The following is a 22153-nucleotide window of genomic DNA, read 5'->3' on the forward strand; positions in this document are numbered from 1 at the left end:
TTGACTTGCCCAATCACCCTCAATGGCACACATACACAATCCATTTCTCAATTTCTTAACACACACAAACCAAATCCTTCTTTAAACTCTCTTCTCCACTTCATCTACACTGATTGAAGTGGATTTAACATGTGACATAAATAAGGGATCATAGCTTTCACCTAACTAGTCTATGTCATGGAAAGAGCAGGTGTCCTTAATGTTTTGTATTCTCAGTGTATATGCCATTTAGCAGAAGCTTTTATTCAAAGCAACTTAGTCATGCGTACAAACATTTTAACTATGGGTGGTACCGTGAATTGAACCCATTATCCTGGCGTTGCAAGCACCATGCCCTACCAACTAAGCTACAGAGGACCACCTAACTTCTGTGCAGTAGATACTGGACAAGCTAGATTGTTTTGCAGCACAAACACAATTTTCTAAATATCATTCATTTGCATTTCATGTACAAACTTTCTAACATTATTGCCAGGATGCAATCCGATCGGATGTTGTAGCGTGCTTGACATTTAAAGGTAATTTCTGATTGAGCTGACATATGCAGTGTTTACCGTGAATTTCGAACTCTGCGAATGTGGGAACGCGCATTGTCAACAACGCCTGATCGGTATTGAATCCTGGCCTATAACAATATCACATTTCCAGTCACATTTACATTTACATTTTAGTCATTTAGCAGACGCTCTTAACCAGAGCGACTTACAGGAGCAATTAGGGTTAAGTGCCTTGCTCAAGGGCACATTAACGTCATTTAGCAGACGCTCTTAGCCAGAGCGACTCACAAATTGGCGCGTTCACCCCATAGCCAGTGGGATAACCACTTTACAATTTGGGGGGGGGGGGGGGGGGGGGGGGGGGGGTTAGAAGGAATACTTTAGCCTATCCCAGGTATTCCTTAAAGAGGTGGGGTTTCAAATGTCTCCGGAAGTCACAAATTAACTCACCTCTGCATAGTGGGTGCTGGCTAAGCTAGGGTACATGTATTGTTTTTCTACACAAGATCTATTGGGACTTTCTATTGGAATATGTCTGCTTGCCTGGGTTACTGTAGTGCTGCATATTTTCACTCTGTTCTGCCTTCCTGAGTCTATAGGCCTGTGAAACAGTCCGTCACCTCTTGAGCAGGACAGGGGGCTGTGGTTGGGGGCTGTGCGTGTGTATGTGTGCGCAGGGAGGCTGGGGGGGGAGCAGCCATAAAAACCCAGGCAGGAGGGCACAAGGATTTATTTCACACATACACACACTGCACACACACAAAGCTCACGTTTACGCCTGCACACTGCACGAGTGGGAGCTTATGAAGGAGATATTGTACATGTGGGGCAGCGATTTTCGTGTGTGTACATTTCAGTGTGGGTGGGTAGCTCAGTAGTCCCCTGTAGCTCAGTTGGTAGAGCATTGCGCTTGCAACGCCAGGGTTGTGGGTTCGTTTCCCACGGGGGGCCAGTATGAAAATGTATGCACTCACTAACTGTAAGTCGCTCTGGATAAGAGTGTCTGCTAAATGACTAAAATGTGAATGTGTGTGCAGACGGACATGCCTGATTTTGTTGTGTGCCTCTCTGGACTTCTATATGAGTGTTGCGTTTGTGTGTGTACTGCACTTGTACGGTATGTACCCGCATATATATGACAGTCACTTGTTTGTCTCTGTACATTATAATGTATACAGTTGTGTTGTGTACATCTGCATGTGCATTGGATGTGTAAGTGAGTGCATGCATGAACATGAGGCCAGCCCAGGAAGTGACTCCACCCTGGAGCAATGTACAGAATTTGCCGTGGCACCTCCTGTGGGGCGTGGGGGGAAGCCCATGCAGGCTGCATGTGTAATGGCAGATGGAGAGCAGAGCTGGTGAGCTTCACAACGGCCCATAGCTTCTCCATCTTCTCCCTCTCAAAAGACTCCATTGTTCCCAGTGTGGAGAGAGATCAGAGCTAAAGGGGGCTGAAGCCGGTTGACTGGGGCGGCTGGGGCAGTGGGTGTTGGGATGCTGCCTAAAACCACATGGAGGAGAGAGCAAGACACAGGCCAGCTCTGTGTGCTTCACAGCTCACTGTTGGAGCGCTGCCCCAGTTTAGCAGTGCCGTACGAAAAACTCCACAACACAACATAAAAAACACACATAACTGTCAGAGAACCACCCCGGGCATCGAAAGCCAACCAATGGACTCAACGGTCTCAGGCAACCCATACAACCCCACCGGGGACTGCATTTGACCGTTGTTTGTCTTGATTCACTGGAATAGTGTTGTACTTTTATGCATCACCTGACTGGACCAATCAGCTTTTGCCACTGACTTCTGCAAGCTGGGTAGTGGTGTGTGCTACTTTTACACTAAATACTATGGGAAACAGTTTGGGGTAAAATCGCAGTATCATGAGCTAATTTATTACTTGCTGTTTCACCACCACTTATTTGGTGTTGGACATTCTAGGGAGAGTTACTTAGGATTGTATTTTACTTTAGAAAGTGTCATGGAAACAAATTTGATAAGCAACAGCTAAGAAACAAAGGAGCAACAAAGACTGCAACATTTAAATTCTACCAACACAATTTTTTTTAAGAACTAGTCACAAGACAGTGTATTTGTGGAGTGTTTTCACTTTTTTATTGAAACAGTACGATCAAAAACACTGCAATTAAATAAAAGGAGTCAAACAAATCAGACAGTAAAATTAAAGACCTAGAGTTGATCATATGGAGCAAAAGCGGAAACAAACGTCGTCGCAAACGATTGCAGTGTCTAAAGCGGATTCATTAAACAATTATCATCACTCATTCAGTGCACTTATTAACTGAGTTCTTAAAGCAAGCGGAGCTAAGCTGAGACTGAATTATTTTTACACCCATTAATGACTACTAACGACTATGAAGAAAATGTGTGTGGGGGGGCTGCATTTAAAGATTGTGTATACTCTATTCCAACTAAAGTAAGCAGTAGTACGGTGTATACATTGTAAACGACAATGCTAGCAGAATGGGGGCTATTGACCACTACCTGTAAATGGAACACATTTTTCAGTGAAAACCTGAAGTCGTCAAAGCTGTCCTATTGGAATGGGTGGCAGTTAAAGTACAGTCAATTCACATTAATGTACTTCAATAGTAAAATCTCCAAACGATGCAGGGAATACCAGAGACAGTGGCACAAACCCTTCTGCTAAATTTCACAGATATGTATTAGGTTTTTATATGTCAGTGTTAAAGCTGGCAGAATGTCACGTTACACTTGCAAATGAGGCGTCTTTTCATTAGCCCCTCGCTAACCCTCAGAACATGAGCACAATGTCAATACAACTTCTGCATACAGTGCTTCATATAGTTGTTGAACATTTCTGTAGTGAGGGACTCATTGGCTAGGTGTTAAGGTGACAAAATACTAATGTGGTTGGTTTTTCAGAAGGATTTTCAGTTAGGTCCATTGGCCACAATAGCCTATGGCTGCTTTGCAATGTTCCATATACTGAATGCTATAGTGAGCAACTGCAACATATGATAAAGTAATAACTATAGTCCCTTTGCATGGTATATACACCCTATGGAATTCACAACATTCTCTCCCGTCTCCTTTTTTTCCATATTCCCATTTTTTCTTGTGTCGTTTTTTGTATCGTTTTTAGGTCCTCTTCACCAACTCAAATGCACATCTGTGTTAATGTACACACCACTGCATAAGAGAGAGCGTTTTCTACCACAAGTTAGATAATCCCTTACTTATTTTTACGAATCCAAATGAAAGACCCTGAAATTCACTGTGACATCCTGTGGGCAACCTTTTTTTCAGTTTGGTTGTTGGTATGGGGGGTTGCTGTGTGGTTGGGCAGGACCGTTGATGTCAATGGCTCTGTCTTGGGGTTGGGGGAGAAGAGGAGAGGTGGGCAACCATCCTCCCCCACACACCTTCCCCTCCTTTTGTCAACAGTCCAAGATCCTGGTTAAGTTAGAGTAGCATGTTTGTTTAATGACAGGAAATTACATAGTTCAGAATTGCCAGAACTTTTTGGGGACTTCCTGTCTTGCAGCCTTTCTCCTCAGGGGCTGAGGGATGAAAAGAGAAGGAGAAAGAGAGAGTAAGACACACAGGCCAACACACATAAACATCTGGTTATGGCTCATAAAAATGTCAGTTGATGGTTTGGAAAATAAAATATAAAACGTTTATGATTTTAAAGATAACACAGCACCTACAGAACATTACTTTTAGTAGATACTGCAGTTTTTAATGAAATGTCATAATTCATAAATATAAGGAGTCTCCATTGACCCCAAAATGAGTAAAGAAAAACACAGATTATTTTAATTTAATTAATTCAAAAGTCACACACTTCATTATACTGGGTGTTATCTTGGTTATGGACACTGTACAGACATATTTGGCTTGGGATAAGGATATTGTTTGTTTTCAATGGTTTTAAATAAGGAGAAACAGACTTGAAATCATGATATTTGTGAAAGTAAAATGTATTATATTCCAAATCTAGTCAATTCAAACAAAGAGTTTCAAAATGGACCAATGACAACAACAAATATTTTTGAATTAGTTATCGAGGTAGAACATTCAAGATGACAGCCTTGAATTGTTACTCCGTTTCAGACCAATATGTGATAGAGATTGGCAACATAATCAATCGCAATTAACGATGTAAAGCCAAACGGCTGTCTTCTGGAAAATTCTGCCACCACAGCAGGGAAACCATTTATCAAATGGACCTACTAATTCAATACACAAGGCGTTTGACCGAAATTGAATCTCAAATAGAGCCACTTGTTTCAGTGAATGAACAATGCCTGATGGCTCATAGGCCCATGAGTGGATGTCTCAGAGAGGAGTAGCAACCAATAGCCTGTCGGACAGTTTGTCTGCCTGACAGTTTGTCTGCATCCCAAATGACATCCGATTCCCTTTATAGTGCACTACTTTTGAAAGTAGTGCAGGGAATAGGGTGCCATTTGAGATGCAACCTTTGTTATGTGTCTGTGATGTTGGACCATGAAGAGTCAGGGGGTTAAGATTATTAACTGGGATAACAATCAAAGAGAAAATTACAGAAACCAAGATGCTTTCTTTTTTGGCAGCCTTTTTCTTAGCAGCAGCAGCAGCAGCCCTATGGCATAGAAAACGTTCCCCGTTAGCAGGCAAGCACATCCCCAAATATGACAGTATTCAGAGGAAGAGGTGTTGTAGAGAGTACAGCAGCGGTCTGTTGGAACATGCTTCTTGTTCCCATTTGAAAAGTTAATACAACTTCCTTTTCAAAGGAATACACACACCTCTATTTGAATCTTTGATGTTAAGAGGACCAGTTATGGTTGAAAAGTGATGCAGGTTGTGTCTTACCTATTAAACTACATTCTTCATAACACCCTCTACACCCATTTCACCATAGTGGCTTAAAGGGATAGTTTGGGAATTTGGCAATGAGGCTCTTTATCTACTTCCCCAGAGTAAGTATCTGCATGCATAAGTTGTGGAGTATTGTGCATGGTTTTATTGTGCATGGTTTTATGGTAGCTTCATGCTTCTACAGCATGCTTAGTCCTCTCCCAAGATCATGACAAGGCAAACAGGACATGCAGAGTGTGTATGCGTGCATGTGCATGCCTGCATATGAATGTGCGTGTGTATCCATAGACATAGAATGACTCATTCTAGTTCAATATGTGTATCCCTTGGAGGTACTTACGAGTATTTACCCATTCTCCTCACCACGGCGATCACCACGGCGATGACAACGATCACTGCCACTAATGCACCAATAACAATACCCACCACTTGTCCAGAGCCCATACCCTCTGTGGAAGGAACACAAAGGCTGAGTTACTCCAGCAGACCGACCTCAATAGGGAAACAACAACACAGGAAGGAAACCAAGAGGAGAAGGAAAAAATGAATGGAAAGAGGGAAAGACAGAACAAAGACAACATCAACTAAAAGGCAAGAATAGAAATTAAGAGACCAGGGGGCAGAGCAATCTCATGGTGTCTTGAGCTCTACATATCCTTGGCCTCTATTTGATTCCCCTCTATGGGAGCAGACAGACTGTAGCATCGGGAGGATTTCCTCAGCTTCATGGTGTCTCTATATCTCTATCTAATTGCAGATATCTCCTATCCTGAGATCCTCAGTCCTTACCCTCTGGCTCTTCCACCACCACCTCCTCCTCCTCAGACTCTGTAGCTGCCGTGGCCTCGGCTTCGGGCTCCGCCGGGGCCTCGGTGATGATGGTAGGGGCCTCTGTTGCGGCCGTCTCCTGCTTGGCAGCTTCAGTGGCGGCGGCAGGGGCTTCGGTCTCCACAGAAGCGACCTCCGTCGCCTCGGGGGCAGCAGCCTCGGTAGCGGCGGGTTCTTCGGTGGCAGGGGTGTCCGTTACGACCTCCTCGGCCGCAGCCTCGGGTTCAGCTGCCGGGGCATCGGTGACTACGGGATCTTCCTCTTTGGGGGCCACGGTGGCCTCGGGAGCAGCAGGGGCGTCTGTCACCAGCTCTACTGGTGTCACCAGTGTGCCTGAGGGACAGCAAAGAGAGGTCAGAGACTGGTAGAGGCAAATTAACAATATTCGCACATGCTGAAGAGAAAGGCTACATTTGTTGATGACATACATGATAATTTCTTTTTGAATGTAATAATAATAATAATATGCCATTTAGCAGACGCTTTTATCCAAAGCGACTTACAGTCATGCGTGCATACATTTTTGTGTATGGGTGGTCCCGGGGATCGAACCCACTACCTTGGCGTTACAAGCGCCGTGCTCTACCAGCTGAGCTACAGAGGACCACAATGTGATGTTAATCCCCTAAACAACAGCTTGTGGAGTCCTATTCACCATTTGGTTTCTCTCTGTCATTTCACAATAGTTTTGAAATGTAGTAGCTGGAAAAAGAGAATGACGGTTGGAAAGTCCCTCATTGCAAGGGCATGGTGAGAGAATTTGAGAGAAAAACTACATAAATATTAACATTCTTCTTCGACATTATGTTCCCAAGCCTAAGGCTTGACTCATCAGTAGCAGTGAGAACATGGCTGCCACATCCCATGACTGAACAAACGTTGGTCCTCCCTCCTCCTCCCCAGTCCCACCCACCCCGCCCCTCTCCATCCTGTCTTGGGCCGTGTTTGCGCACTCGCATGCCACACCCTCTGCCTCATTTGCTGTTCATGGAGTCTCCATCTTAACAGGCCCTGGATGGGGATGGCAGGAAGTCAGCAGATGAGGCCATACCATTAAAACACCAAGAGGGGTAAGAAACAATGGACACTTCAGTATAAAACAACACAACTAGGTGCTTAACAGTTGTTGCAGATTGCTTGAGAAAACGGCATCCAAATTACTCGGATGTGTTCGAATTAGTTGTTTGTGATGTTACCAGAGAGACCAAAGATCTACACGATCTCAACTTTAAAAAATCCTCTCATCTGGCCATTTTTGGATGGCAATAACAGTTGGAAAGGAAGCTCTTTGAGCTGAGCTCAGTGGACTGTCAATGCTTGTAGTGAAATGTACTATAATCTATCCTATAATTGTATGAAACCCTCTTGTAATAAGAATAGCCTCTTTGTTCAAAGGGTTGGACCGCAAAATAGAAGCTGAGTGAGACCTTACTGTAGCACTCTACATATCAAGTCCTATCTGTGCCTGTTCCCTTCCAGACCACAACTGAAAGCTTTGCTTGGACAGTGCAGCTTCAAAATTATTAAGTAGAAGTCCATTTTAGTGGAGGACTGAAATTATGGTAAACTTGCAACATGTTCTGCTGCATTCTCTCCTTGCTCCTGAGAGTACTCTTTGCCCTTTCGAATCTGCAGTTCGAAATGTCTCTGAACTCCGATCTGTCTAAACTTAAAACCTGACATCATTTCTTTGCCGTTTTCCACTGATTCTTCTAAACCCTTTACAATAGAGAATGTTTTACGAGGTTAAAAATAACATTCCTTCCAACTGTGCTGGGTAATACAGCTGTGCTAGTGAGTAAGAGAACAGGATTGTTGCCCTGTCTCCCTCTCTCTCGCTCTCTCCCGCCCCTCCTTCCCACTATGCTCCCCCACTCACTACCTCTCCCTCTCTCTATATCTCTCTCCCACCGTACTTTTCTCTCCATCCCACTACCACTCTTTCTCCCTATCTTCTCCCTGCCCCGCCTCCACCCCGTGGATGAAGTTGCTCCTGATAAAGATTTTGGGAATGCTGTAATGTTAGCTCTGCAAGAGGAGAGCGGGGTGATGTGGAGAGGGAGAGAGAGCGGTGTAAAACGGAGGAGGGAAGCAGGAATGGTATAGAGAGACCAGCGGCAGCCACTTTCGTTTATTCGCTCTCTCACTCGTCCTGTTCCATGAACAGGGGCCTAGTTCTACAGTCTGTCTCTGGTTTAATGTCCCATCATAGCCTGACCTCAGAGCAGATGTGTGGTTGTGACAGAGGAGGCTGGTGGGAGGAGCTATAGGAGGACAGGCTCATTGTAATGGAATTAATGGAACGGTATCAAACATCAAACATGAAAACCACGTTTGATGCTGTTCCACCTATTCTATTCCAGCCATTACAATGAGCCCGTCCTCCTATAGCTCCTCCCACCAGCCTCCAATGGTGTGTGAATGCTTGAGTTTCAGTGTGTGTGTGTGTGTGTGTGTGTGTGTGTGTGTGTGTGTGTGTGTGTGTATCATCAGCTCCCTAAATCACCGCTGGGCATTAAAGGTCTGTCTCGTTGACCCTGATTTAACATTTCTCTCAAACAAGCTCCTTGGGGAGGAGGGGGGGACCATAAAAGGCAGGCAAACAGGCAAAGGGGCGAGAGTGAAAAGTGAGAGAGTGACAGAATACAGCAAAGGGCCGGAAAGAAGCAGTGGGGCCCATATGGGGTCGGGATCCTGCCTGTCGGACAGTAATGGCATCGTGAGAGAGAACGACAGAGAGGGGGAGAGAGAAAAATATACAGTGTGAGAGAGAGGGAGGGAGCAGGACACATCCATCACCATCACAATCAGCTGCCACTGAGACTCCCCTGTGTGTGTGTGTGTGTGTGTGTGTGTGTGTGTGTGTGTGTGTGTGTGTATGCGAGTGTGGGTGTGTGTAAGTTTAGGGGGGAGATATGCCTGTGCTAAGCTGTCTGTAGACAGGAAGGGCCCATCTGCAGACGTGTGAGGGAGTGTGTCTGCTGTGGCCCCATCCCATCTCATCACGGTATGGCCCGCGCAGTACCGCTAGCCTCCCATGCTAACCGTAAGAATTGCACTTTGAGTTGAGTGGGAGAGGTCCGATAGCCAGAGTGGAATATTCCCACTGGCTCTTATCTTAGACACAATAGTGTCTACATACAGGCCATGTTTTTTTCCTCGAGTGGTTGAATCAACGTTGTTTCCATGTCATTTAAAACAAACAAAATCAAGGTCACCAATGGCACAAGACTTCTATCGAGCCGTTTATCCTGTGAACTTAAAAAATATATAGGCTAAATATCACCAATATATCTCAAGCTGACTGCTGTGAAATATGGAGTCACCAAAACAAACATAGCGATAAATCCAGTGAAACTCATTAATCTATTATTAAGTAGACTTTAACAGTACATTAAGTTAACCCCCCCCTCCTCTTGGCAGCAGCTAATAGGGATCCTTAATAAATAAAATAAATACAGCAATATTAATTGAGATGGCTTAAAAGGAGCCACAATAAATATATCAAGGGAGCTTTAGCAATATATCAAGTGAAAGTCCAGAAAGCCATCACATGATACCATCAGTTCACTGTTGTATAAGTTATTTTTGTTTTTCTCTTCACTCTGTGTCTGAGCCTGTGGCGTAGGTGCTAGAGGAGTGAGACATTCATGTTCACTCTGACAGTGAAGACACACAAGCCCTTGGTTCAGCTATGTTGTGGAGGTGCCCTCTCGGTCTAATGGCAGGGCTGAATTACCCTCTCTGTCAGTGCCTGCCACACCAACCCTACACCTCTGTCTGGGGCTACCGCGTTCACAAGCTAAAATGGCCTCCGCCTTGGCCGACTCAAACAGATCTGTATTTTCTCTCCGCACAGATTTGGCATAAAAGAGGCAGGTCTACAACTTCAAACTTTACATTTTGGATAGCATAAAAAAAGGCCCGCTGGTGACGTAAGCGATGCTTTCCTGAGTTGATTTTACAGCGTGCGTCTCATTTTTAGTGTGTGAGCGCACACTTGAATCACTATACAAGCACGCATGGACAGAGGGTATCTTTAGCCAGATGTGTTGGAGTGAGTCTTTTGAAGGCAAGAGGCTCAGACAAAGCTCATTATGAGGCAGGAGGGGCTTGGGCGAGAAATGCATAGGGAGTCAAGTGGGTAGAAAGAATCAACAGGCTCTGTTCGGAGCGTGTGCAGGTTGTTCTACTTATTTTATTCATATTATTTGTATTTTATTTGTCAGGGCGTGGAGCAGAGAGGAGCAGCTTTAGGAGTTAACGCTCTTCCAAAATGGGCCTTCGTGAAAAGGGCTGCCTCTGGTCGGTAAAGGTTGCCGTTTAAAAATAAACCCCCCTCAACTGCCCCCTGGGCCAGCCCTAGACTCATCAACCGAAAGTAGGGGGAATAGTAGGAGAGGAGGGGGCGGCCGGAATGGGGGTTGAGGGGTGCTGGTAAAGCTTGATACCCTGCCAAAGATGGGTAAATGTGGAGGGGGTGGTGGGCCCTGTCAGTCTAACAACATGCGGTAGGGGTGGGGCAGCAGGCAGTAGCCCTCACTGTTAAGCCCTCACGTAGCCGGGTGTTCTCTCTCACGCTCCCATCCATATGACAGTCTTAAATATAGAGCTACCCTCTATTAATACCCACACACAAACTAGCCCAGCCCTGCTGCACTCTGTACTGTCTCTGCTCACTTTTCTCCCTCCCTCCCCATGGGGAAAGGCTTTCCTACCTAGGACTTGCAAGGGAGAGTGGGAGAGGGAAAGAGAAAGATAGGGAGGGATATGCTTTCGGATAAACGTGTACAGTGTGTATATAAGGTCAGACCCGAGCAATGTTTGGTAGCCTTCCAAAGGATATTCCTTTTTCTCACTGCCAGCAGCCAAGAAATCATGTGCACGAGGCACAAGACCTCACACCATTACATCACATTCCCTCATCACAGTCTCCAAATCCAACTTTTCCTCCTCCCCGAGGCTTGGGGAAGGGGTGTTGGGGGAGGGAGAGAAGGAGAGAGGGAACTGTTAGAATCGACACAGACTATCCACCCAGTCGCCCCTCTTTATTACATTAACAGCTTCAGCCAGACCTCTTCTTTTTCCATCCAGGATGAGCCAAAGCAATTCACTGCTAAATGAAACTCACAACTTATATCTAGTGGAGACTCCAGAGGAGAATACAAGAGGCCGATACCACAGTTGTACACATTTCAAATGAAAAAATAACTACTGTGAAAAACTAAATAAAAATAAACTATACATCAAACAAACCAGAGAGAAGGTGTGTTCACTCTTCCTTGAGAGAGAAACTTTAGAACTAAGGACAAAGAACTAAGAGCAGCCCCAAGATTCAAATTCAGGACGCGGCAGGACACAAGCCAAACAGACAAAGGGTGTGAGAAGAGAGGTGTGGTGTGTGAGAGTGTGTGAAAGCCAGGCAGAGTGGCCAGACAGAAAAGACACAGTGTGCCAAGAGGGCTCGAACCCTGGGTGTTGACTTACTTGCGTGTGCGACGGCACAGAAGGGGCCGACCAGGGCCAGCAGAAGCAGCAGCTGAACTTTGATCATGATGACAAGTAGTCTTCTCCTCTGGTCAATGGTGTACAGAGACCCCAGGGTAAAGAGCAACACTAGACCCTCTCACACACAGCACCACATGTACTGCCGTCTCCAGGGAGATAGCAAAAAAGGAAAAGGTCTTGAGGAAAAAGTTTCCAAAAAAGTCCCAGGGAACTTGTTGCAGTTGTAGATAGAGACACGGATGGTCAGCAGCAGTAACGGCAGACGGGCACGGCTTCGGAGGCTGAGGGAGAAAGGCGTGGAGCGCTCGATGGATGTCGACAAGGCAGGAGAAGAGAGAGAGAGAGAGAAGAGGTCTGGCCGGCTGCTTGGTAGAATGGAGAGAGACAGGCACAGGGCAAGGGAAAGAGAGAGTGTGAGTGTGTCGGGAGTGGAGGAGGGGTGCTGGTACTGTCGGGGGGTGTGATGGTGAGTGGGGGGCTGGGCAGTGTAAGGTGGTCTCTGCCCTGGTCCTGCCTCCCAACTTGAACAGTCCAGTCAGCGCTGACTGCAGACTGCCCTGCAATACCAGCAGCACACACAGAAATATATAAGTAAATACACCAATATATTTATACACAAGGTAGACACCACAAAAACATACGCAATTAGTTGCATACAAATATACCCTCAAAACAGATACCTTTTTCCCCACACAAAATAAAATAAAAATGCAGCACAACATAACATTTCTGAAAAACAATTCCATTCCTCAGCTACTAGGTCTTGACATACTGTCAATTGAGAAATGTTTTGACAAAACATGAGTCAGTAAGTGTTCAACCCATTTGTTAAGGCAAGCCTAAATAAGTTCAGGAGTAGAAATGTGCTTAACAAGTCACATAATAAGTTGCATGGACCCCCTCTGTGTGCAATAATACTGTGATTTCTGAACGACTACCTCATCTCTGTACACCACACATACAATTATCTGTAAGGTCCCTCAGTCAAGCAATGAATTTCAAACACAGATTCAATCACAAAGATCAGGTTTTCCAATGCCTCTCAAAGAAGGCCACCTATTGGTAGATGTGTAAAAAAAAATACATTGAATATCCCTTTGAGCATGGTGAAGTCATTAATTACTTTGGATGGTGTATCAATACACTCAGTCACTACAAAGATACAGGTGTCCTTCCTAACTCAGTTGCCGGAGAGGAAGGAAATCGCTCAGGGATTTCACCATGAGGCCAATGGTGACTTTAAAACAGTTACAGAGTTTAATGGCTGTGATTGGCGAAAACTGAGGATGGATCAACAACATTATAGTTACTCCACAATACTAACCTAATTGACAGAGTGAAAAGAAGGAAGCATGTACAGAATAAAAATATTCCAAAATATGCATCTTGTTTGCAATAAGGCAGTAAAGTAAAACTGCTAAAAAAATGGCAAAGAAATTAACTTTATGTCCTGAATACAAATGTTATGTTTGGGGCAAATCCAAAATACAGTGGGGAAAAAAAGTATTTAGTCAGCCACCAATTGTGCAAGTTCTCCCACTTAAAAAGATGAGAGGCCTGTAATTTTTATCATATGTACACGTCAACTATGACAGACAAATTGAGGAAAAAAAATCCAGAAAATCACATTGTAGGATTTTTAATGAATTTATTTGCAAATTATGGTGGAAAATAAGTATTTGGTCAACTACAAACAAGCAAGATTTCTGGCTCTCACAGACCTGTAACTTCTTCTTTAAGAGGCTCCTCTGTCCTCCACTCGTTACCTGTATTAATGGCACCTGTTTGAACTTGTTATCACTATAAAAGACACCTGTCCACAATCTCAAACAGTCACACTCCAAACTCCACTATGGCCAAGACCAAAGAGCTGTCAAAGGACACCAGAAACAAAATTATAGACCTGCACCAGGCTGGGAAGACTGAATCTGCAAAAGGTAAGCAGCTTGGTTTGAAGAAATCAACTGTGGGAGCAATTATTAGGAAATGGAAGACATACAAGACCACTGATAATCTCCCTCGATCTGGGGCTCCACGCAAGATCTCACCCCGTGGGGTCAAAATGATCACAAGAACGGTGAGCAAAAATCCCAGAACCACACGGGGGGACCTAGTGAATGAACTGCAGAGAGCTGGGACCAAAGTAACAAAGCCTACCATCAGTAACACACTACGCCGCCAGGGACTCAAATCCTGCAGTGCCAGACGTGTCCCCCTGCTTAAGCCAGTACATGTCCAGGCCCGTCTGAAGTTTGCTAGAGTGCATTTGGATGATCCAGAAGAGGATTGGGAGAATGTCATATGGTCAGATGAAACCAAAATAGAACTTTTTGGTAAAAACTCAACTCGTCGTGTTTGGAGGACAAAGAATGCTGAGTTGCATCCAAAGAACACCATACCTACTGTGAAGCATGGGGGTGGAAACATCATGCTTTGGGGCTGTTTTTCTGCAAAGGGACCAGGACGACTGATCCGTGTAAAGGAAAGAATGAATGGGGCCATGTATCGTGAGATGTTGAGTGAAAACCTCTTTCCATCAGCAAGGGCATTGAAGATGAAACGTGTCTGGGTCTTTCAGCATGACAATGATCCCAAACACACCGCCCGGGCAACGAAGGAGTGGCTTCGTAAGAAGCATTTCAAGGTCCTGGAGTGGCCTAGCCAGTCTCCAGATCTCATCCCCATAGAAAATCTTTGGAGGGAGTTGAAAGTCCGTGTTGCCCAGCGACAGCCCCAAAACATCACTGCTCTAGAGGAGATCTGCATGGAGGAATGGGCCAAAATACCAGCAAAAGTGTGTGAAAACCTTGTGAAGACTTACAGAAAACGCTTGACCTGTGTCATTGCCAACAAAGGGTATATAACAAAATATTGAGAAACTTTTGTTATTGACCAAATACTTATTTTCCACCATAATTTGCAAATAAATTCATAAAAAATCCTACAATGTGATTTTCTGGATTTTTTTCCTCATTTTGTCTGTCATAGTTGACGTGTACCTATGATGAAAATTACAGGCCTCTCTCATATTTTTAAGTGGGAGAACTTGCACAATTGGTGGCTGACTAAATACTTTTTTCCCCCACTGTAACACATCACTGAGAACCACTCTTCATATTTTCAATCACGGGTATGCTTGTCATTGGAAATGTAGTTTTTATGACAAAAAGAAACGGAATAGACCTAAGCACAGGCAAAATCCTAGAGGAAAACCTGATTCAGTCTGCTTTCCAACAGACACTTGGAGACAAATTCACCTTTCAGCAGGACAAGAACGTAAAACAAGGCCAAATATACACTGGAGTTGCTTACCAAGATGACATTGAATGTTCTTGAGTGGCCTGGTTACAGTTTTGACTTAAATCGGCTTGAAAATCTATGGCAAAACTTGAAAATGGCTGTCTATCAATGATCAACAACCAACTTCACAGAGCTTGAAGCATTTTTTAAAGAATAATGTGCAAATATTGTACAATCCAGGTGTGCAAAGCTCTTAGAAACTTACACAGAAAGACTCACTGCTGTAATCGCTGCCAAAGGTGATTCTAATATGTATTAACTCAGGGGGTTGAATACTTATCTAATCAAGATATATTAGTGTTTTATTTTTCATTATTTATTCAGATTTTTTACAAATGTTAGAATTTTTCTTCCACTTTGACATTAAAGTATTTTGTATAGATCGTTGACAAAGAAATTACAATTAAATACATTTTAATCCGACTTTGTAACACAACAAAATGTGGAAAAAGTAAAGGGGTGTCAATACTTTCTGAAGGCGCTGTATTTGTGTATTGAAGATCTAATAATGAAAGAGAAGGATTGCTGTTTTTAATTTGGTCAAGTTTGTGTGGATGAGGTGGAAAAAGTATTATTATCCATCAATAATGATAAGCCACCAGGTATAGACAACGTAGATGGGAAACTATTGAGAATGGTAGCAAACTGTATTTTTAATTTTTTTAATGCCATTTAGCAGACGCTTTTATCCAAAGCAACTTACAGTCATGCGTGCATACATTTTTGTGTATGGGTGGTCCCGGGGATCGAACCCACTACCTTGGCGTTACAAGCGCCGTGCTCTACCAGCTGAGCTACAGAGGACCAGCTCAGCTGTATTGCCACCCTTATTTGCCATATCTTTAATCAAAGCCTAAAGGAGTGTGTGTGTGTCCACAGGTGTGGAAGGAAGCTAAAGTAATTCCACCACCTAAAAATAGTAAAGCACCCTTTGGTGGCTCAAACAGCCGCCCAATCAGTTTGCTGCCTGTTCTTAGTAAACTGATGGAGTAAATTGTGATTGAACAAATACAATGCTATTTTTCAAAGAACAAGTTAACTACTGACTTTCAGCATGAATATAGGAAAGGGCACTCAACATGTACTGCACTGACTCAGATGATTGGTTGAAAGACATGGATAATAAGATGATAGTTGGAGCTGCATTTTTAGATTTCAGTGCAGCCTTTGATGTTGTTGATCATAATTTGTTATTGAAAAAACTAACTTGTTATGGCTTTAGATCACCTGCCATCACATGGTTGGAGAGTTACTTGTCCAATAGAACTCAGAGAGTATTCTTCAATGGAAGCTTCTCTAACATCAGATATGTACAGTGCGGTATCCCTCAAGGCAGTTGCCTTGGACCGATACTCTTGTCTATTTTAACAAATTATTTGCCACTTGTCTTACAAGAAGCTAAAATGACTATGTATGCTAATGATTGTACACTCTACACATCAGCACCTACAGCAGTGCAAGGAGTTACAGTCACTTTTAGAATGGGTAATTAAGAATAAATTTGGTCTTAAATACATCTAAAACCAAAAGCATTGTATTTGGTTTATATAATTCTCTTAGACCTAAAACTCACCTGGAGTTGTGCATAAAGGGTGTGACCATTGAAGAAGTTGAAGAAGCTGAACTCTTAGGAGTAACATTGGATGGTTATCATGGTCACGTCATATTGACAAAGTTGTTGTCAAGATGGGGAGAGGTATGTCTGTTATAAAAAAATATGTTCTGCGTTTTTGACACAAAGATCAACTGTACTAGTGCAGCAAAGAAAGACCCAGCAAAGCTGCAGGTGGCTCAAAACAAAGCAGCACGCCGTGCCCTTAACTGCACACACAGAACTAACAACAAAATGCATGATAGTTTTTCATGGTTGAGGGTTGAGGAGAAATCGACTAATTCTCTGCTAGTCTTTTTAACAAAATGTTTGTGTTGAAAATGCCTAACAACTTGTATAATCTAAGGCCAAAAGTATGTTGACACCCCTTCAAATGAGTGGATTTGGCTATTTCAGCCCCACCTGTTGCTGACAGGTGTATAAAATCGAGCACACAGCCATGCAATCTCCAGAGACAAACATTGGCAGTAGAATGACCCGTACTGAAGAGCTCAGAGCCCAAAAGACCGGTCATCAGGAGTCGGAACGAAAGCACCAGCTCCCGACACCTCTGAATTTTCCTCACATGGGCTGACATACAATTTACACTGGCCCGATTAACAGTCATTTGCGGCATGCACAAATGTAGCATATATGTACATACCCCACCAGACACACCACTATGGGTTTCTTCACGGTACCCAAACCAAAAACAGATTTAATGCATCGCTCAGTTATGTATAGGGCCATGTCATAGTGGAATGCTCTGCCACCAGAGGTTACTCAGGCAAAAAGCAAGTTTCGCTTTAAAAAAACAAATCTTGAATCACAGCGCCTCTCCTCTTTCTAAAGATATGATTTAACGGTACTGTATATAAGAATACGTATATATGAATAGTGTGTAAATAGTATTTTTGTCTCTTGGTGTCTTTCCAATATATAACTCTAATTTTAATATGTTGTTCTTGTCTATAACTTTTCTGTACTTCATCATGTATTTGTATGTTTTATGTGGACCTCAGGAAGAGTAGCTGCTGCATGTGCAGTAGCTAATGGGGATCCTAATCAACTAAACACAAAACCTTTACAGTGAGCAGAGAAATACATACTAAACAAAGTTTGTCCGCTGTTTGAATTCTCATTCATTCAATTATATGCAAGCATTTCAATTTGATCAAAATGACACCAAGAAAGATGTCGTCATCATGCTCCATCATCAGATTGTGATAATGGCGAGTTTTCCCCATTCACTTCCCATACATTTGACTAAAAGGAGTGCTATATGCATTACAAGTCTATATGCATTACAATGCTATTTTAATAGATTTCTCTTGTGGTTTGACTAAATGGTTTAGGATAACATACATGCGTTGCTGACAGAGAGTGGCCTCCACTTGATTTTGACACGTTTTCACAATGAAAAAGAACAGTAAAAGCAGTTAAAACATTGTGACTTTAACACGTTCGAGCATGGTGGTCCAAAGAGTTTACATTGAATACAGTAGAGTGCAACAAACTCTAGCTTTGCACACTAGCGACATCTGTTGGACAAAAATAAACATGGAGTGTAAAGATTAGAAGGTGAGGAAATAAGACAATATTTGGGTTGTTCCACGAAAAGATTGCCTTTTGTGTCCCTTTGATATTTTAAGTAGACATTGTGCACCAATATTGCATTATAAAAGCCTGTTATATTAAATGAAGTGCCTTTTAATATAGACCACATGGATCATTCAATAAATCCTATTTGTTATATGAATAAAGGCTTGCTAAAGTGCCAAAATTCACAATTTTGACATCCCTCCGTCAACCTTGTGTCACTTCTAGGAAGATTTCAACCCACTTAATCCAAAAATGTATCCAAGTTTCACCATCATTGTAAAGCCCTAGTTATTTTGTTGCTTTGACAAAGTAATTTCTGAATAATATTATTTATTTCATGTGATTAGTGATGAATTTACACCTGCCACTCATTTTAAGGTCAAACCTGTTACGTGAACTAAACTCTCATTTTAATATGATTAAAGTATTTGTTTTAAAATATTCAAAAGAAAACATTAATAATCTAATAGTCAAATCATATAGTGTAAAAGCAGGTGAGCTGGTTCTACTCTTTTGGTGTTCTGGTGTTTTGTGGTTTTTGTGAAACCTGCATTAAATTGCCACTCCCTGTTTCACACAACAAGCTTTCATTCCCCCTGTCACAAGGGGATTTATAGCTAATTTAAGCTGAAATCATCAACCCTGTTACTTTATTTGATACATAATAGGCACTTACTATAGTATTTTTTAAATTTAACCTCCTGAGATGGGAAAACTTGTTTTTTATGAAGTTGAAAATGTGTGATTTATGACAATGTTAAAATTGACCAAGTTACCCTTCTCAAAAGTCACCAAATTGATGGAACAACCCATTTGTCAACTTAAAACCTGAAGAGAGAAAGGGCAGGAGAAGGAGCAGGAAGAAAATACAAAGGAAAACATGAATTTATGTAACTGTAGCACCCAAGTATCTTGTGTAGCACATTTTTATAACTTTCTACAAATAACAAAATGGAGGTAGATGAAGTAAAAAGGTTCACTTAACATTTTAATAAACATTGAAACAATTATATCGGACTGCAGTACACGGAAGAGTGTCACAAAAAGCCAATGCATTTGATCACATATGATATATACAATATATAGGTATATACATACTGTGTTTCTCTTGAAGGAGGAATACTGAAATACTTTCCCTCCCTCCATTTTCTCTCATTCATGAGTCCCATCGCTGAAGGGTAAAGGGATGATTGAAATGACATACAGTATTTACAGTAAGCACAATAATACACTGACATACAATATACTGTATGTGCTAATCATAAAAAAAACTGCACTTGACAGAAATGATCAGGAGCATTTTTTTCTTCTTCAATGAAATGTTGTCTTGAACATTGCAACTCAATTGAGTAACTATATTCAAAGACACAAGAGCACTTTAGGGTCCCGTTTCATAATCATCGTCATTACAGTATCTATTCGTTAAATACTGATTTGCATTGTTGAATGGATACGATTTCAATTCTGTAAATGTAGGTATACTAACGGGATACCGAGAGGACAAAACACACTTGTACACACTGACAATTTTAAGTTTCACAGTTCAAATGCAGTTCATTTGATAATTTTGTCTGTTTATTTCTTGTTAATCCTGCATTGTCTACCATTCTCTCTTTCCCTCACTGAGCTCTTTTTATGATTATATTAGAAGACAAGGGGAGAGGTTAGACCTAGCAGTCCAACCATTTTCTCTACCTGATGCTACCGTACCACATTGTCCAGCAATGTGCAAAAACTGCTTACCCTCTCACATCCTATGACGAGGCACCTTGGAATCATTGCGTGTCCCCATCCAACGCCCATGACTGGATTTGACCTGTGTTTTGAGGGGTCAAGAGTGTTTTAAGAGTCAATGGCTGCATTCCGATTCTCTACCCCACTGACAGAAATGACACAGATGTCAATTCAACGTCTTTCCACGTTGGTTCAACGTAATTTCATTGAAATGATGCAGAAACAACGTTGATTCAACCAGTGTGTTCCCAGTGGGTACCCTTCTCCAGCAATGGGCACTCAATTACTCCCCCTCTATTAAAAGCATTGGATGGCTGGAGGGAGTTTCCACCATATTCTTCACACCAGTTCATTCCTTTTAAAGCTATTAGGGGCGAGTGTACGATTGCACACTTCGGTAGAAGGGTAGAGAATCTAAATGTTGCCAATCTGTAACCGACTAGCCCAGTGGTCATTTAGAGAACAGGATAACAGGCCACTTTCTTTTTGTAAGAGACAGGCCAAATTAATCTAACCCTCAACTGCAGTCACATTCTAGTATTCTCGTTCACCAGCCAAGTTCACCTGGTACACGAGACTTCTTATGTCCTCAATCCACAGAATTTCACTTAATTTACAGTGCCTTCAGAAAGTATTCACACCCGTTGACCTTTTCCACATTTTGTTGTACAGCCTGAATTTAAAATGGATGAAATTGAGATTTTTTGTTACTGGCCTACACACAATACCCTATAATGTCAAAGTGGAATTATGTTTTTCAAAAGCTGAAATGTTTTGAGTCAATAAGTATTCAACCCCTTTGTTATGGCAAGCCTAAATAAGTTCAGGAGTAAAAATGTGCTTAAGTCATATAATAAGTTGCATGGACTCACTCCGCGTGCGGTAATAGTGTTTAACATGATTTTTGAATGACTACCTCATCTCTGTACCCCACACGTACAATTATCTATAAGGTCCCTCAGTCGAGCAGTGAATTTCAAACACAGATTCAACCAAAGATCAGGGAGGTTTTCCAATGCCTCACAAAGAAGGGCACCTATTTTGTAGATGGGAAACATCTTTAAAAAGCAGACACTGAATATCCCTTTGCGCATGGTGAAGTTATTTATGACACTTTAGATGGCGCATCAATACACCCAGTCACTACAAAGATACAGGCGTCCTTCCTAACTCAGTTGCCGGACAGGAAGGAAACCGCTCAGGGATTTCACCATGAGGCCAATGGTGACTTTAAAACCATTACAGAGTTTAATGGCTGTGATAGGAGAAAACTGACGATGGATCAATTACATTGTAGTTACTCCACAATACTAACCTAATTGACAAAGTGAAGAGAAGGAAGCCTGTACAGAATAACATTATTCCAAAACAGGCATCTCATTTGCAACAAGGCACTAAAGTAATACTGCAAAAAATTTGGCAAAGTAATTAACTTTTTGTCCCGAATACAAAGTGTTATGTTTGGGGCAAATCCACTACAACACATTACTGAGTACCACTCTCCATATTTTCAAGCATAGTGGTGGCTGCATCATGTTGTGGGTATGCTTGTAATTATTAAGGACTGGGGAATTTTTCAGTATAAAAAAATAAACGGAATGGAGCTAAGCACAAGAAAACCTGGTTCAGTCTGCTTTCCACCAGACACTGGGAGATGAATTCACCTTTCAGGAGGACAATAACCTAAAACAAAAGGCGAAATCTACACTGGAGTTTCTTACCAAGAAGACAGTGAATTTTCCTGAGTGGCCGAGTTATAGTTTTCACTTAAATCTTCTTGAAAATCTATGGCAAGACCTGAAAATGGTTGTCTAGCAATGATCAACAACCAATTTGACAGAGCTTGAAGAATATTGAAAAGAATAATAGGAAAATATTGCACAATCCAGGTGTGGAAAGACAGTTACCCAGAAAGACTCACAATCGCTGCTAAAGGTGAGTCGACAAAGTATTGACTCGGGGGTGGAGGGAATACTAATGTAAATTAGATATTTCTGTATTTCATTTTCAATTAATTTGTTAACATTTCTAAAAACATGTTTTCACTTTGTCATTGTAGCGTATTGTGTGTAGATGGGTGAGCAAAAAAATCAATTGAATCCATTTTGAATTCAGACTGTAACTCAACAAAACGTGGAATAAGTCAAGGGGTATGAATACTTTCTGAAGGCACTGTAGCTTATAACGTGGTACATTAGGCGCATCTTTCGACCACAGTGGTCGAAACACCTGCAAACA

General features: G+C 42.3%; 1 protein-coding gene across 2 annotated transcripts; it reads right to left on the reverse strand.

The window, feature by feature from the left end:
- Positions 1–2596: 2596 nt before the first annotated feature.
- pdpn (podoplanin) lies at positions 2597–12078 on the reverse strand (the record flags this gene model as incomplete). 2 transcript variants are annotated; one of them, XM_084184944.1, is made up of 4 exons in its annotated part: positions 11668–12078; positions 6142–6513; positions 5693–5801; positions 2597–4046 (listed from the first exon to the last, which is right to left on the reverse strand). In XM_084184944.1, the coding sequence occupies exons 1-4, from the start codon at positions 11732–11734 to the stop codon at positions 4040–4042; spliced, it is 555 nt and encodes a 184-aa protein (XP_084041070.1). In that variant the 5' UTR covers positions 11735–12078. The 2 variants fall into 2 exon arrangements, with proteins under 2 accessions (XP_084041070.1, XP_084041071.1); XM_084184945.1 differs by lacking the exon at positions 2597–4046 and having other exon boundaries at positions 5689–5801; positions 11668–11738.
- Positions 12079–22153: the final 10075 nt, after the last annotated feature.

This window comes from Coregonus lavaretus, assembly GCF_964263955.1.
Source record: "Coregonus lavaretus genome assembly, chromosome: 20".
In the NCBI taxonomy this organism is placed as follows: domain Eukaryota; kingdom Metazoa; phylum Chordata; class Actinopteri; order Salmoniformes; family Salmonidae; genus Coregonus; species Coregonus lavaretus.